This window comes from Schistocerca nitens, chromosome 6, assembly GCF_023898315.1.
Source record: "Schistocerca nitens isolate TAMUIC-IGC-003100 chromosome 6, iqSchNite1.1, whole genome shotgun sequence".
Taxonomy (NCBI): Eukaryota; Metazoa; Arthropoda; class Insecta; order Orthoptera; family Acrididae; genus Schistocerca; species Schistocerca nitens.
The window spans coordinates 288,154,420-288,172,384 of NC_064619.1; the positions used below are offsets into that span (position 1 = coordinate 288,154,420).

The 17,965-nt window shown below is 41.7% G+C and overlaps 1 protein-coding gene across 2 annotated transcripts in view; it reads left to right on the plus strand.

Annotated features, from left to right (window-relative positions):
- Positions 1 to 17,965, plus strand: part of LOC126262293 (nucleoporin SEH1) — a 150,464-nt gene that overhangs the window by 36,777 nt on the left and 95,722 nt on the right. For both annotated transcript variants that reach the window (XM_049958820.1, XM_049958821.1), the window contains exon 2: positions 11,532 to 11,688. In XM_049958820.1, coding sequence (XP_049814777.1) covers positions 11,532 to 11,688 — 157 coding nt within the window. The remainder of the gene's footprint in view (positions 1 to 11,531; positions 11,689 to 17,965) is intronic.

Below are 17,965 nucleotides of genomic sequence, written 5' to 3' on the forward strand. Positions count from 1 at the left end.
CCAAATGAAATTACCCGGACTGTTGTGGACGAACAACTATTACACATTGTCGTTCGTTGGTGACTGTAAAATATATATATATATATATATATATATATATATATATATATATATATATATATATATATATATATATATATATATATATATATATTTTTTACAGTCACCAACGAACGACAATGTGTAATAGTTGTTCGTCCACAACAGTCAGGGTAATTTCATTTGGATGTTATTTCGTTGTTATGTAATAAGTGATATTCAAGGAGGAAACACGGCCTGGAAAATTCAATTTAGGCTCAGTCTTTGTGGGGTTTTTATGCACTCTTCACTACATAAAGGATATATCCAGCACAGAAAACGAACGAAATGTGTAAGATATATATATGTCTGCTTGTGTCTGTATATGTGTGGATGGATATGTGTGTGTGTGCGAGTGTATACCCGTCCTTTTCCCCCCCTAAGGTAAGTCTTTCCGCTCCCGGGATTGGAATGACTCCTTACCCTCTCCCTTAAAACCCACATCCTTTCGTCCTTCCTTCTCCTTCCCTCTTTCCTGATGAGGCAACAGTTTGTTGCGAAAGCTTGAATTTTGTGTGTATGTTTGTGTTTGTTTGTGTGTGTATCGACGTGCCAGCGCTTTCGTTTGGTAAGTCACATCATCTTTGTTTTTTTTATCAGACACAGATATTTGAGAAAAATTTAATTTCACATAAATGCTGTATGATTAACTTGCACCTGAATTTCAAGTATGTAAAATAAACTTCGTGTTACACGGGTCAAATATGGAAACCCCGACTCACAGATCAGGTACATGCCACTTAAGCTACACAGCCAGTCGAGTTGTTTGCTGATAAGTTTATGAAATTTATACTTAAATCACTACTGAACTAAACTGTCTTTCTTCTGAATCAGCTTATCAGTTGCTCATTATAAAGGGCGTTCTTATTAATGTTTAAAAACCCCTGAAGCGACATAGATGAGGCTGAGACAAGTAATTTAATATACATTACTGGCCATTAAAATTGCTACACAACGAAGATGACGTGCTACAGAAGCAAAACTTAACCGACAGGAAGAAGATGCTGGTGATATGCAAATGATGAGCTTTTCAGAGCATTCACACAAGGTTGGTGCCGGTGGCAACACCTACAACGTGCTGACATGACAAACAGCAGTTCACCGGCGTTGCCTGGTGAAACGTTGTTGTGATTCCTCGTGTAAGGAGGAGAAATGCGTACCATCACGTTTACGACTTTGATAAAGGTCGGATTGTAGCCTATCGCGATTGTGGTTTATCGTATCGCGACATTGCTGCTCACATTGGTCGAGAACCAATGACTGTTAGCAGAATATGGAATTGGTGGGTTCTGGAGGGTAATACGGAACGCCGTGCTGGATCCCAACGGCCTCGTATCACTAGCAGTCGAGATGACAGGCATCTTATCCGCATGGCTGTAACGGATTGTGCAGCCACGTCTCGATCCCTGAGTCAACAGATGGGGACGTTTCCAAGACAACAACCATCTGCACGAACAGTTCGGCGACGTTTGCAGCAGCATGGACTATCAGCTCGGACACCATGGCTGCGGTTACCCTTGACGCTGCATCACAGACAGGAGCGCCTGCAATGGTGTACTCAACGACGGACCTGGGTGCACAAATGGCAAAACTTCATTTTTTTGGATGAATCCAGGTTCTGTTTGCAGCATCATGATGGTCGCATCCATGTTTGGCGACATCGCACATTGGAAGCGTGTATTCATCATCGCCATACTGGCGTATCACCCAGCGTGATGGTGTGGGGTGCCATTGGTTACACATCTCGGTCACCTCTTGTTGGCATTGACGCCACTTTGAACAGTGGACGGTACATTTCGGATGTTACAACCCGTGGCTCTACCCTCCATTTGATCCCTGTGAAACCCTACGTTTCAGCAGGATAATGCACGACCACATGTTGCAGGTCCTGTATGGGCCTTTCTGGATACAGAAAATGTTCGACTGCTGCTCTGGCCAGCACATTCTTCAGATCTCTCACCAACTGGAAATGTCTGGTCAATGGTGGCCGAGCAACTGGCTCGTCACAATATGCCAGTCACTACTCTTAATGAACTGTGGTATCGTGTTGAAGCTGCATGGGCAGCTGTACCTGTACACGCCATCCAAGCTCTGTTTGACTCAATGCCCAGGCGTATCAAGACCGTTATTAAGGCCAGAGGTGGTTGTTCTGGGTACTGATTTCTCAGGATCTGTGCACCCAAATTGCGTGAAAATGTAATCACATGTCAGTTCTAGTATAATATATTTGTCCAATGAATACCTGTTTATCATCTGCATTTCTTCTTAGTGTAGCAATTTTAATGGCCAGTACTGTAAGATATGTGGGGCTGCAAAGTTCGGAAAAACCCCAAAGTAGATGACATATGTTGAACATGATAGATCACATCCAAAATACCGATGGTACTTTCTGGCGTGATCCACAAATCGATCCAATTTTTTACTTTTTTTATGAGATCGGAAGTGTTGGTCAGCTAGGCCATGTGCCATTAATCTAAACGGGTTATAGTCACAGGGAGAAATGTCTGGAGAATACGGCGGTGTGGTAGGGATTCCCATTTTAATGTTAAGAATAATAGAAAGCTCATAAGGAAAACAGTTCCTCTCCTTCTCCGCCACAGCGTCTCTCTTCTGCAGCACCACCCAGTGGTAGCCGCCCTCGTCCGTCTTCCTCGTCGCCGAGACGCACGGCTGGTGGCCGGTCAACCAGCCGATCACTGGTGGCAGGAGCTGCCTCCGAGCAACCTATGGATCAGGCTCTTCTGCCTCTGGCTGAATGTCATTCCATGCAATCGACCACCCGCTCTCAGTGGTCGCTGAATTGATGGCAACCATGGTGAGATTTTTCATTTTATCGTCCACCCTAAGTCAGTTATCCTTAGGAATGTTCACGGAATTCACTCCAATTGGGATGAACTATTGATCTTCTTAGGATCCTACTCCCTGACATCTTCTGTCTTCAGGGAACAAAGCTATGTCCGCATGATTGCTTTGTCATCCCTCATTTCCAGTCAGTCTGGTTTGATCTCCCCTCTGTTGCTGGCGTTCCGGCAAATGAGGGACTTAGGAATCTTCTCCATGATACTGTCTGTTATCACCCAAACCAGTTCCTTCCAAGCTGTTGCTGTACATCTTTCCCTTTCTGGATTCACCCTCTCTCTTTGTTCCATATACATTGCATCATCCACACCAATGTCAAGAGCTGATCTTCATCTCCTTGGTCAGCTCCCAACCCCCCTCCCCCCCCCCCCCCCCCCCTCATATTTGTTGGTTGGGGACTTGACTTCAGTGCCCACGACCCTCTTTGGGGATCTCTGTGTCCTTGTCCGCAGGGCTCCCTATTCATTGACCTCTTCCACCAAGTCGATCTCGTTTGCCTCGACACTGGGAACCTACATTTTTGTCTGCCTCCACGCCAATCTACTCTCATTTGGACCCTTTGGTTGGTGCTGTTCAGCTAGCTCGGCGCTTTGAATGGTTCGCTTTTGCTGATACTCACTCAAGTGACAATTTTCCATGTGTCCTTTAATACAGCCACAGCTGCCATCTATGCGCCCAAGACGCTGGAAATTCTCCCAAGTTGATTGGACATTTCTCCTCTCTAGCAACATTTGATGACTGTCAGTTTCCTAATATCATCGATCAGGTCACTTATGTTACAGAAGTTATTCTTACAGTTGCGGAACGTTCAATACCTTGTACCTTCCCTTTGCCCTGGCGCGCCCCAGTTCCTTGGTGGAACGAGGCATGCTGTGATGCAATATATGAGTGGAGACGTGATCTTCATGTTTTCTGCCAACTGTATCCACTATAAGCAGTTACGTGCGCGACACCATCGCATCATACACGATAGTAAGAAGGCAAGCTGGGATTTCTTTACCAGCTCCATCAATACCTTCACTCCTTCATCCATTGTTTGGAGTCGAATATGACGGATTTCCAGCACATTCAGTTTTTCCCCGACCTCTGGGCTAATTGTCGCGCAGGCTACCTTAGTGGACCTAGACGCAATCTCTAACTCATTGGGTCGACAGTTTGCTGAGATTTTGAGCTCTTCTAATTACCCTCCAGCCTTTCTCCCAAAGAACCTGGTAGAGGAATAGCAACCTCTTGCTTTTTCCTCTCAAAATCACAAAAGCTATAATGCCGTTTTTTCTATGTGGGTACTCGGACATGCACTCTACTCCTCTCACTCTTCTGCTCTGGGACCAGATGGTATCCATGTCCAAATGTTGCTGCATCTGCCATACCCTAACCTGTGCTAATTCCTTCACCTTTATTATCGACTTAGGGTCGACAGTACGATTTCCAGAAGATGGCGGGAAACTATAGTCATTCCTGTTCCGAAACGTGGAAAGGACAAACATCTACCCTCCAGCTATCGCCCAATCTTTGTCATGAGTAGTGTTTGTAATGATTTGGAGCATATGGTAAATTGCTTTTTAGGCTGGTGGCTGGAGTCCCGAAACCTGTTAACAACTGCACAATGAGATTTCCGAAAGCATTGTTCTGCAGTTGACCATCTTGTTGCTCTGTCCACTTATATCATGAACAATTTTCTCAGGAAACGCAAAACAGTAGCTATATTTTTTGATCTGTAGAGGGCATACGATACCTGTTGGAGGACAGGCATCCTTCGCACACTGTTCTCTTGGGGCTTTTGAGGTCGGCTACCCCTTTTCATCTATAAATTTATGACAGAGCGCACGTGTAAGGTGTGGGTGAACACTACTCTATCCCGTACTTTCTACCAAGAAAATGGGGTGCCCCAGGTGTTATAATGTTTGCCATCGCCATAAATTCAGTTGTGGATTGTCTCCTTCCCGATGTCTCGGGCTCCCTCTTTGTCGACAATTTAGCAATCTACTATGGCTATCAATGGACCAGCCTTCTTGAATGACGTTTTCAAGGATGTCTCGGTCACCTCCACTTGTGGAGCATCGAAACCGGCTGCTGATTTTCTCCCAGTAAGACCGTCTGTGTAAATTTTTGGCATAGTATGGAGTTTTATCCACCTTCCCTTCATCTAGGCCCTGTTGACCTTCCATTTGTGGAAGTCACCAAATTCTTGGGATTAAAATTTGATAGAAAACTGTGCTGGTCTTCGCATGTTTCATATTTTTCGACTCGCTGTCTGCGATCCCTCAACTCTCTCCAGCAGACCGAGTGGTCCGCCTCCGCCTATATCACACCTTAGTGCACTCGAAATTGGACTATGAAAGCTTTGTTTAATCCTCTGCATGGCCCTCTATTCTTCGGTGTCTAGATTCTGTCCACCTCTGTGGATTGCGTTTCGCATCTGGAGCTTTTTACACTAGCCCCGTGAAGAGCCTTTACGCTGAGAATGCTGGACCTCCACTGTCCAGAATTCTGAACCTCCACTGTCCAATCGGCAGCTGTCCATCTGAATCACTACACTAGTCATCTGTCTTCCATGCCTGCTTATCCGACCCATGCTCTTTTCTTCGACGCCTCCTTGGATTTAGGGTCTGCAGGCAGCTCTTCCTCTCTACCACCACGAGCAGTCCAATTCCGTCAACTGCTACATTCACTTTCCTTCCAGTTTCCTAAAACTTCCGTGACAAATGAGGGTACACCGCCACCTTGGCTTTGCCCCCCAGACCTGCCTTCTCCATGACCTTGGTTAGCTTCCCGAGGGTAGTACCCACCTATTCTTTGTCAGGCATTTGCTGCTCTATGTGCACAAATGTAGGATGCCACATTTATTTACACTGACATCTCCACCACCTTTGGTGTCAGGATTGCCTATATTATGGACGAAACCTCTGTTAGAGTTCGGTTTCCCGACCAGTATTCAGTTATTACTGAAGAGCTTTACGCTGTTCTCCAGGCTGTCCAATACATCTATCACCATCAGCGGATACAGTATATTATAGGCTTGGATTCGCTCAGCTCTCTTCTCGACCTCCAAGCACTTTATCCCATACACCCTCTGGTCCACTGGATTCAGGGCTGCCTCCATATGCTCTACTTGGGGGGGGGGGGGGCATCTCTCTGGTATTCCTCTGGATCCGAGGGCACGTTGGTATATGCGGAAACAAGACAGGCGATATAGCAGCAAAGGCTGCCGATCTAAAGAGTGTTTTATGTTATCGTGTTGTTCTTTTATGGCACACATATTGGTCTGCACTTCAGGATAATAAATTACGGGACATAAAACCTCTTCCCTGTGCTTGGACCTATTCCTCCTGGCCTCGTCGTCGGTAGGATGTAATTTTAACGAGACTCCAAATTGGGCACTGTCTTCTTAGCCGTTGACATCTTTTAAGTGGCGATTCTCCCTCACTTTGTCCCCACTCCTCTCAGTCGTGGACGGTGAGGTGTCCCCACTCCTCTCAGTCGTGGACGGTGAGACACCTTTACTTCAGTGCCCCTATTTTAATCCGCTACACGCCCGTTTCCAGCTGTCGCTTGATATATCTTCCCTTGTAGCAGATGGCACACACTCAGGCAGTCACGTCCTTTAGTTTATAAGTGTTCGTGAGATGACATCGGTCATTTGAAGCTCTTTTCGGGGAAAACAACCCCCCCTTCAATAGCAGTTTTCTAATATTTCCTTCTGTTTTTAGTTTCCCTCCTTCTTGAGTTTCGCCCTAATTGCTGCTAATTTAAATTCCTGTTTTTATCCTTCAATAAGTCACAGAATGGGCGCTTATGACCATAGCTGTTTTGTGCCGTAAAACCATAATTGAAAAAATGGGAAGCCCTTGCCAAATGACATTTCATGAAAGAAACTTCAAATGTATAGAAAAGATAATGTTCAGATGATCTGTAACAGCATGATCTGAAGGGCTGACTGCTGAAGATCACAGTATAGATGAAAATATTCACTGCTATGGAAATGGAGGTTAGTTTAGCCACTACACGACTGATTTAACCCATAATAGTAAATATGTTAAATTCTATTAAACTGGTAGGTTTGTGAACACTGAAGTGACACAAACCTACCAGTAGCCTAATTGTTGTTGTTGTGGTCTTTAGTCCAGAGACTAGTTTGATGCAGCTCTCCATGCTACTCTATCCTGTGCAAGGTTCTTTGTCTCTCAGTACCTACTGCAACCTACATCCTTCTGAATCTGTTTAGTGTATTCATCTCTTGGTCTACCTCTATGATTTTTACCCTCCACGCTGCCCTCCAATACTAAATTGGTGATCCCTTGATGCCTCAGAATATGCCCTACCAACCGATCACTTCTTCTAATCAAGTTGTGCCACAAATTTCTCTTCTCTCCAATTCTATTCAATACCTACTCATTAGTTATATGATCTACCCATCTAATCTTCAGCATTCTTCTGTATCACCACATCTCGAAAGCTTCTATTCTCTTCTTGTCTAAACTATTTATTGTCCATGTTTCGCTTCCATACATGGCTACACTCCACACAAATACTTTCAGAAACGACTTCCTGACACTTAAATCTATACTCGATGTTAACAAATTTCTCTTTTTCAGAAACACTTTCCTTGCCATTGCCAGTCTACATTTTACATCCTCTCTACTTCGGCCATCATCAGTTTCTTTGCTCACCAAATAGCTAAACGCATTTACTACTTTAAGAGTCTCATTTCCTAATCTGATTCCCTCAGCATCACCCAATTTAATTAGACTACATTCCATTATTCTCGTTTTGCTTTTGTTGATGTCCATCTTATATCCTCCTTTCAAGACCATGTCCATTCTGTTCAGCTGCTCTTCCAGGTCCTTCGCTGTCTTTGACAGAATTACAATGTCATCGGTGAACCTCAAAGTTTTTATTTCTTCTCCATGGATTTTAATTCCTACTCCAAATTTTTCTTTTGTTTCCTTTACTGCTTGCTCAATATACAGATTGAGTAACATCGGGGAGAGGCTACAACCCTGTCTCACTCCCTTCCCAACCACTGCTTCCCTTTTATGACCCTCGACTGTTATAACTGCCATCTGGTTTCTGTACAAATTGTAAATAGCCTTTCGCTCCCTGTATTTTACCCCTGCCACCTTCAGAATTTGAAAGAGAGTATTCCAATCAACATTGTCAAAAGCTTTCTCTGCGTCTACAAATGCCAGAAACGTAGGTTTGCCTTTCCTTAATCTACTTTCTAAGATAAGTTGTAGGGTCAGTATTGCCTCATGTGTTCCAACATTTCTACGGAATCCAAACTGATCTTCCTTGAGGTCGACTTCTACCAGTTTTTCCATTCGTTTGTAAAGAATTCGTGTTAGTATTTTGCAGCAGTGGCATATTAAACTAATAGTTCAGTAATTTTCACATCTGTCATCACCTGCTTTCTTTGGGATTGGAATTATTATATTCTTCTTGAAGTCTGAGGGTATTTCGTCTGTCTCATATCTTGCTCACCAGATGGTAGAGTTTTGTTAGGCCTGGCTCTCTCAAGGCTGTCAGTAGTTCTATTGGAATGTTGTCTACTCCTAGGGCCTTGTTTCGGCTTAGGTCTTTCAGTGCTCTGTCAAACTCTTCACGCAGTATCGTATCTCCCATTTCATATTCATCTACATTCTCTCCCATTTCTAAAATATTGTCCTCAGAACATCACTCTTGTATAGCCCCTCTATATACTCCATCCACCTTTCTGCTTTCCCTTCTTTGCTTAGAACTGGGTTTCCATTTGAGCTCTTGATATTCATGCAAGTGGTTCTTTTTTCTCCAAAGGTCTTTAATTTTCCTGTAGGCAGTATCTATTTTACCCCTCGTGAGATAAGCCTCCACATCCTTACATTTGTTCTCTAGCCATCCCTGATTAGCCATTTTGCACTTCCTGTTGATCTTGTTTTTGAGACGTTTGTATTCCTTTTTGCCTGCTTCATTTACAGTATTTTTATATTTTCTCCTTTGATCAATTAAATTCAATGTATCTTCTGTTACCCAAGGATTTCTATTAGCCCTCGTCTTTTTACCTACTTGATCCTCTGCTGCCTTCACTACTTCATCCCTCAAAGCTACCCATTCTTCTTCTACTGTATTTCTTTCCCCCATTCCTGTCAATTGTTCCCTTATGCTCTCCCTGAAACTCTATACTACCTCTGGTTTAGTCAGTTTATCCAGGTCCCATCTCCTTAAATTCCCACCTTTTTGCAGTTTCTTCAGTTTTAATCTACAGTTGATAACTAATAGATTGTGGTCTGAGTCCACATCTGCCCCTGGAAATGTCTTACAATTTAAAAACTGGTCCCTAAATCTCTGTCTTACCATTATATAATCTATCTGAAACCTGTCAGTATCTCCAGGCTTCTTCCATGTATACAACCTTCTTTTATGATTCTTGATCCAAGTGTTAGCTATGATTAAGTTGTGCTCTGTGCAAAATTCTACCAGGTGGCTTCCTCTTTCATTTCTTAGCCCCAATCCATATTCTCCTACTACGTTTCCTTCTCTCCCTTTTCCTACTACCGAATTCCAGTCACCCATGACTATTAAATTTTCGTCTCCCTTCACTATCTGAATAATTTCTTTTATTTCATCATACATTTCTTCAATTTCTTCGTCATCTGCAGAGCTAGTTGGCATACAAACTTGTACTACTGTAGTAGGTGTGGGCTTTGTATCTATCTTGGCCACAATAATGCGTTCACTATGCTGTTTGTAGTAGCTTACCTGCACTCCTATTTTTTTTTTTATTCATTATTAAACCTACTCAGGCATTACCCCTATTTGACTTTGTATTTAAAACCCTGTATTCGCCTGACCAAAAGTCTTGTTCCTCCTGCCACCGAACTTCACTAATTCCTACTATATCTAACTTTAACCTATCCATTTCCCTCTTTAAATTTGCTAACCTACCTGCTCGATTAAGTGATCTGACATTTTACACTCCGATCCATAGAACGCCAGTTTTCTTTCTCTTGATAACGATGTTCTCCTGAGAAGTCCCCGCCCGGAGATCCGAATGGGGGACTATTTTACCTCCGGAATATTTTACCCAAGAGGACGCCATCATCATTTAACCATACAGTAAAGCTGCATGCCCTCGGGAAAAATTACGGCTGTAGTTTCCCCTTGCTTTCAGCCGTTCGCAGTACGAGCACAGCAAGGCTGTTTTGGTTAGTGTTACAAGGCCAGATCAGTCAATCATCCAGACTGTTGCCCCTGCAACTACTGAAAAGGCTGCTGCCCCTCTTCAGGGACCACACGTTTGTCTGGCCTCTCAACAGATACCCCTCCATTGTGGTTGCATCTGCGGTACGGCTATCTGTATCGCTGAAGCACGCAAGCCTCCACACCAATGGCAAAGTCCATGGTTCTTGGGGGGGAAGAAGGCTGTATACATGGAAAAAGCCTGGAGATACTGACAGGTTTCAGGTAGATTATATAATGGTAAGACAGAGATTTAGGAACCGGGTTTTAAATTGTAAGACTTTTCCAGGAGCAGATGTGGACTCTGACCACAACCTGTAGATTAAAACTAAAGAAGTAGCCTAATTATACTTTTATTTTTGTGAACGAAAAATTGACTTTGTTTGATTTGGTTTTTGCTATTTACTTACTCATTATTATACACATAATCTTGTAGGTGTGTGTATAATGTTAGTTCAGTAACAGCAAAAGCACTTAAACTGTTGATGTCTGACTTTTCAAACAGCAACATCTAATGTAGCTGATCTGAACAGCACTGTAATTGTAAGTTTATCCTTGCACATAAATCCCCTGCTGTAGTGAATCCGACACACGCAGCAAATAACCATGGAAACGGTCTCTTTTACAAACCTTCAGATGCAGATCATGATGTGATTGACTGGTTGCGATGCGTTAGTAACATCCATGTGTGTGAACACCCCTCACTTCTGAGTGAATTTCCAAGCTCTACATGGACATATCCCACTGAATGCTTCCTATAGGACTTGGTTCAGTCATTCAAAGAGCAATATGACCTTTATATTAGAGTACTTAGCGTTCTCAGGGATGTGTGTGTTATTACCCTATCGGTGCACAAGTATTAGTCGTCGTGTGTGTGTGTGTGTGTGTGTGTGTGTGTGTGTGTTTGTTTGTTTGTTCTAGGGTTGTTGGGTTCGATGTCTGTTACATTTGATCTTCAGGAAGGAAATCTGAATCTCAGGATTACTGCACAAAATATTTTGTTTAGCATGTAAGCTAGAACTTTATAGCATATCTTCAAAATCTGGCAGCGGGGCCAAACCAAACAAGTACTAAGGGATGTAGGTTCAGTACCATTATGCAAGAGAGCTTCTATTTATTCTGATATTAAATTAGACCTGGTAGCCAGAGACTGTTATTTTGTGTGTGTGTGTGTGTGTGTGTGTGAGAGAGAGAGAGAGAGAGAGAGAGAGAGAGAGAGAGAGAGAGAGAGAGAGGCCTTTTCATAATATTGTCATTATCCCATAATTTAAATTATAGAATTTGTAATACAAGTAGCAGAAAACGTTTTCATTGTACTTCTCATTTATGATTTCTTTGTGAGCTGGATGTTGTTTACATTTGTTCTTCGAATTGTTTAGGTATGGGATCAAGACGAACATGGTAAATGGCAGATGACTGCTAGCTGGAAGGCACATAGTGGATCAGTGTGGAAAGTAACATGGGCTCATCCAGAATTTGGCCAAGTGTTGGCAACATGTTCTTTTGACCGTACTGCTGCCATCTGGGAAGAAATAGGTGAGGAACGGACATGAAGTATATTATACATTTCAACTGTTTCGAGTGTGATACAAGCAAAATTTCTGTTACTAGGTATGTTTTGAGTAATTTTCAATAATACTGGAAGAAATGAAGGCAAGTTGTGTAAGGGTGGTAGAGAATAGTGAAAACTACACTAAAGAGTTAGGAACTTTGTAGGCAGTTTAAAAACAATACTTAATATATTGAATTTCCAAGAGTCTGTGTTTAATGAAAGTATAAAAAATTAGTAAGTTCTGCAGAAACGATTGGAATGTGAACCACGCCGGCCTGCAGGTTCAAGGTAACATCGATATTGCCGTGCAACACCACATATCAGAAAAATGTGCCTGTGGCTCTAGTTGTTGCTAAAAAGCAAAGGTAATGGATCAATGTGACTTGAGCAGACATGCAGAATGCCTCACAGATGTATGCACAAACCATACCATCAGATTAGTGAGTCTGAAATAGGGTGCATTATTGGCATGAGAGAATGTGATGCATCCATCCAGGAAATTGCTGCTTGCGTGGGGGAAGTGTTTCAGGAGTGCAAAGGTTGTGCGCAGAATGGTTCATAGAAGGCCGTAGAACTCCTCCCATGAGAAGATTTAATCCTCAATTGAATGGCATTTCAGGACAGATCTGGTGCAGCAGTAGAACATGTCATACACAACCAGGGGTGAAAGTCTGTCACCCTTAATAATAGCATAAGTTATGTGTGCATCATCCACTTCTCTGCCTACCTTTGACAAATATGCAGAAACATGCTAGACGGCAATGGTTTATGGAGCAATGTCACTGGGGACAGGAATGGCATCAGTAAGTGTTTTCAGTTGGATCCAGGTTTTGTTTGTTTGCAATTGATGGCCACATTTTGGTTCACCGCAGACAGAGAGAGCGGCATCACAGTGACTGCATTCGCACGAGACATACAGTGCAAACTTACGGTCCTATGGCGTGTTGTGCCATTGGGTACAACCACAAATCACAGTTGGCAGATGATCAGTCCGACTTGCGTAAATGATGTCCTGTGATCCACGGCCACACCCTTTCTGCACAACACCCCAGATGCCATTTTTTAGAAAGACAATGCACAACTCCATGTTGCTGCATAGACAAATGCCTTCTTGATGTCACAGGATGTCAGCCTTTCGCCCTGGTCTGCCGGGTCACCAGACTCATCACCAATCAAAAACGTGGCATATGGTGCAGCGCTGTGACCCAATGCCAACCACATCAGATGAACTTTGTAACCAGGTGAATGCAGCGTAGATGGCTATGCCACAGGTTGCTATTCACACCTTACCTGCATCGATGGTGTCATACACGGAACAAGTTATCAGGGCCTATGGCAGACCCTGTGCCTCCTAGGCAACTGGATATATGATGAACTGTGGTGACGGAAATGCTAATCATTTCTGCAGAGCGTACTAATGTACATTACCTATGAATATTAACATCTTATCTCTAGTCATTCACGGTGTTCTGTTTTTTTGTGAACATGAGTGCATTTATTTACATGTTTTTATTTCTTAGGCTCTCTGTGTCAGCGACCATAAATTGAAAATGTCAGTGTGTTGAACATTTAAATGTTGAAATGAAAATTACTATAGTAATCATAAATTTTCAAATCCTAATTTAATTTATTTTACAAAGTTTAATAATTATCGAGAAACAGAGAAGGTATTCACACCAGTATATTAGTAGGAACTAAGCTTTGGTTATTTTGGTGGTGGTGGTGGTGGTGGTGGTGGTGGTGGTGGTGGTGGTGGTGGTGGTGGTGGTGGGAGGGAGGGGGGGGGGAGAGGGGTGTTCTAATCTCACTAGAACAGTTTAACAGGCCTGAATCTTTTTACATTAACATTTGTTTTCCTACATTTCCTCTCATTTCAGTTGGATACAGTTATGAAAATACATTTAAGGGAATGTAAGATATGGATGTAGGGAATAAAGAGTTTGCTAACAAAAAAGCTTGGTGTTTGGTAAGCTGCAGTTTGTCACCAATAGCCTTCAGCTCTTGCGAAAAGCATTGAAAATGGATGTTCCAGACAGTTGTACTTTTGTAAAGACTTGTTTATTTCAGTTACAACTTCTTCTTAAAATGCTTTGTGTTCATAAATAATCCAGCTTCCTTGTCAACTCTATGGGCTCCAATCACATTGTGTGCATGTATATACCCGTAGCATCAGCATCGTGTGATTTAATTACTTTGAAGTGAACATGGTAGTCTACATAAGCCTTGAATTTTGTAAACTTTTAGGCACTTTCGTGTTGGATCTTTTTCAAATGGATTCGGATGAGTGAGTGGACTCAGAGCCAGTCGTCGTAGGTCGGAACCAGCTCCTTCCCCCCACCCCAAGAAATCAGCACAAGGCTACTGTGTATGCTGATGTCATTGCTCATTCTACATCTCACTTGCTATACTATAGTGAGTCTGTTTAACAAAATCCTTTGTGTTTCAAATTATCTTTTCCTGAATAGGGTTCACAGTCATGTAGAACTTTTTGACTTTTTGCCTTTGACTATCATTCTATGTACATATATCTAAAAACAAATATGATGAGACTTACCAAACAAAAGTGCTGGCAGGTCGATAGACACACAAACATACACACAAAATTCAAGCTTTCGCAACAAACGGTTGCTTCATCAGTAAAGAGGGAAAGACGAAAGGATGTGGGTTTTAAGGGAGAGGGTAAGGAGTCATTCCAATCCTGGGAGCAAAAAGACTTACCTTAGGGGGGAAAAAAGGACAGGTAAAAGAGTTTGGGCCAAACTCTTTGCCTTTACAAATGTCTGCTTGTGTCTGTGTATGTGCGGATGGATATGTGTGTGTGTGTGTGTGTGTGTGTGTGTGTGTGTGTGTGTGTGTGTGTGTGTGTGTGCGCGAGTGTATACCTGTCCATTTTTCCCCCTAAGGTAAGTCTTTCCGCTCCCGGGATTGGAATGACTCCTTACCCTCTCCCTTAAAACCCACATCCTTTCGTCTTTCCCTCTCCTTCCCTCTTTCCTGATGAAGCAACCGTTTGTTGCGAAAGCTTGAATTTTGTGTGTATGTTTGTGTTTGTTTGTGTGTCTATCGACGTGCCAGCGCTTTTGTTTGGTAAGTCACATCATCTTTGTTTTTAGATATATTTACCCCACGTGGAATGTTTCCCTCTATTATATTCTATGTACATATGTGTAGGAACAAAATCTTACTTCTTGACATTTTGCTTTTGACTGTCATTTTATATACCTATGTGTAGGAACAAAATCTTACCCTTGAAAATGGCATAAGCTTGAAATTCCAATTGCAGGACTAAAATTAAGCAGTCAGTGAAAGGTGAAATTATTGTCCTTCCTTAAGCCCTTGTATTCTATTTTCCTAATTACAATAGGGTATATACCAATAACAGTAAAACTCATTTGCTTGTTAGAACAACAACTCTTCAACGAAACTCCAGTTTTGTTGCTTCAGAACTTCAGTGTAGTTGTGGCAATGTAATTTCTTTTAAAGGTAGTTAGTTAGTTAGTTAGTTAGTTAGTTAGTCAGTTAGTTAGTTAGTCTGAATGTTTAGGAACTGTGAAGTGACATATGCTAAAAGGAACGAAAGTTTGAGTCTTCTCAGATAGGCAGAGAAAATAAAGCCTTTGGGCCCCAGAAAAATTATTTATGTATAAATTTAACCTGATCAGATTAGGGCCTTCAGGTCCTCTCTTACATTGGACCAGGGTTTCATGTGTACAATATTTTTCGCAACTTAGTTATCCAAGAATAACAATTTTAATTTGACTAGAAGTAATAAAATAGTATTAGCAGGATTAAAAATGATTTAAATGTATATAACGACACTGTGAAAAAATATTACAGACTTAAAACTAATAATGTTAATCCTAGCAGTACTGCTACTACTACTGGTGGTGGTGGTGGTGGTGGTGAAGATGAAGATGGTAACAATTATGATAGTGGCAAATAAAAAAAATTGCCATTATCATAATGCCTGACATAGTTGAGTTTGGAGGGAGAGAAATTTAGGTAGACTGGGCCGGCTAAAGGCATTGCGAAATGAGAGATCTGGTTGGAAAAGAGGATGTAATAGGGTAATGAGTGTGCACAGGGACAAATGTAGGTATTATTGTTGCCTCAGTAGATACGTCATTGAAGCTGGAACTTTTACTCATGGAACTTTTACTCACTTCTTTGAGGGAGGTCATTCCAGAGTTGGATTACTACTATTGAAAAGGACCCTGAAAAAATTGCCGAGTGATGGAGTAGGACGGAAAGGATTCTGCTCTGATGGGAAAGAGTATTTCTGCTATGCTGTTCAGACAAGAGCATCAAGTTTGAGAAGAGATATGAGGGATAGTTTAAGTCTGCATGTAACAGGGATTGCTGAGCATAAGATGTTGAAATATAATGAAAGAATATTGAATGCAGGCATTCAGCACCAGTTCCAGGCATTGTGAGCTTTCCTAAGAAAATCCTTACAGGATAACATCACTGTAATCAACAATTAGAAGTATAAGCAATATGTGCAAGTCCATTTTTCAGGCCAAAAGGGAAGAGCTTTTTATATTTTTCTGTGGTGTGCAAAGATGCTGATACCTTACTGCACATTGCAGCTATGTGATCAGCGAAATTTAGCTTTTCATCTTTTATTACTTCTAGACTCATTGCTGAGAAGTTGATATTTGTCCCATCTAGGTTAATGATGGTAGCAATTCCTTATATTTCGGGCTAATGAGCCTACAATGATCAACCACAGTCAGTTGGATTTTAGATGTGTTGAGCTTCAAGCCTTTATTCTGTGCCCATTTTGTTAATGCACACAGATTACCACTGAATTCTCAGATGACTTCAAGTTTGTTGTGCATTTAGGTACAACTGGAGGGCACCAGCATACATCTGGTATTGACAATGAGACAAAACTGATCACACATCTTAGGCATACAGTGGAAAGAGTGAGGACCTAATAGCAAACACTGGAGGGCACTAGATATTACAGGTATTTATTGTGACTTTATGGTATCGGACATGATACACTTTTTGCAAGAGGTCGTGTAGGAGCAAAACCATTCCCCTGCATTTGGAGAGAAATTTAGGCTGCTAAGTTTGGAAAATAAAATTTGGAAATCATTAGTGTCAAATGCTTTATTACACTCTAAGAAGCACATGATAATTGTGTATTGTCCTCCTATAGCAAGCTTCAGGTCATGTGTTACTTTTACGAAAGTAGAAGTGCTGTGATGTTTGTGGAAACACGAGTTTTCAGAGCACCATCGGTGATTTGTTGTGTGTCAAGAAAATGGAACTGTGACATTTAAAGTAACATTATGCCATCAAGTTTTGCGATAAACTTGAGGAATCCATGAGTGTGACTTTGTTGAATCAGGCCTGTGGGGAACATTCTTCATCAAGAGCACAAGTTTTTCACTGGCACGAATCATTTTTGCAAGCCAGGAACATGTTGAAGATTAGCCTTTCTCAGGGAGACCTTCAACTTTAAAAACTGATGAAAATGTTGTACATTTGCATGCTCTTGTGAGATCAGACCGACGTTTAACAATAAGGATGATGGATCACCTGTTAAACTTACTTCCGTCATAAATGTTTTGACCTCAACGGGCATTCCTGTTTTTCCACAGCTTCCCTATTCACCTGATCTGAGTCCTTGTGACATTTTTCTTTTCCCAAAATTTAAAAAGTCATAAAAGGCTGTCATTTTATAACTCAGGAGAACATTCAAAAGAATGTAACATACATGTTAAAGGCCCTACCAGTTTACACCTTTCAATGGTGCTACAACAACTGAAATGTGAAGTTGCTGACAAGAATAATATACAGAAGAATGAGAAACAAAATTGAGGCTATGTTAGGTGATGAACAGTTTGGCTTTAGGAAAGGTAAAGGCACCAGGGAGGCAGTTCTAACATTGCAGTTGATAATGGAAACAAGACTAAAGAAAAATTAAGACCACATTCAAAGGATTTGTCAACGTGGAAAAAGCATTTCAAACTGTGCAATATGTTTGAAATTCGGTAAAGAATAGGGGTAATATACAAAGAAAGACAGCATGTACAAGAGCCAAGAGGGAACAATGAGAGTGGAAGACCAAGAATGAAGTTCTCAGATTAAAAAGGGTGTAAAACCCTACAGTTCAGTCTATACATCGAAGAAGCAGTGACACAAATGAAAGAAAGGTTCAGGAGTGGAATTAAAAATTCAAAATGAAAGGATGTCAATGATAAGATTCGCTGATGACATTGCTATCCTCAGTGAAAATGAAGAAGAATT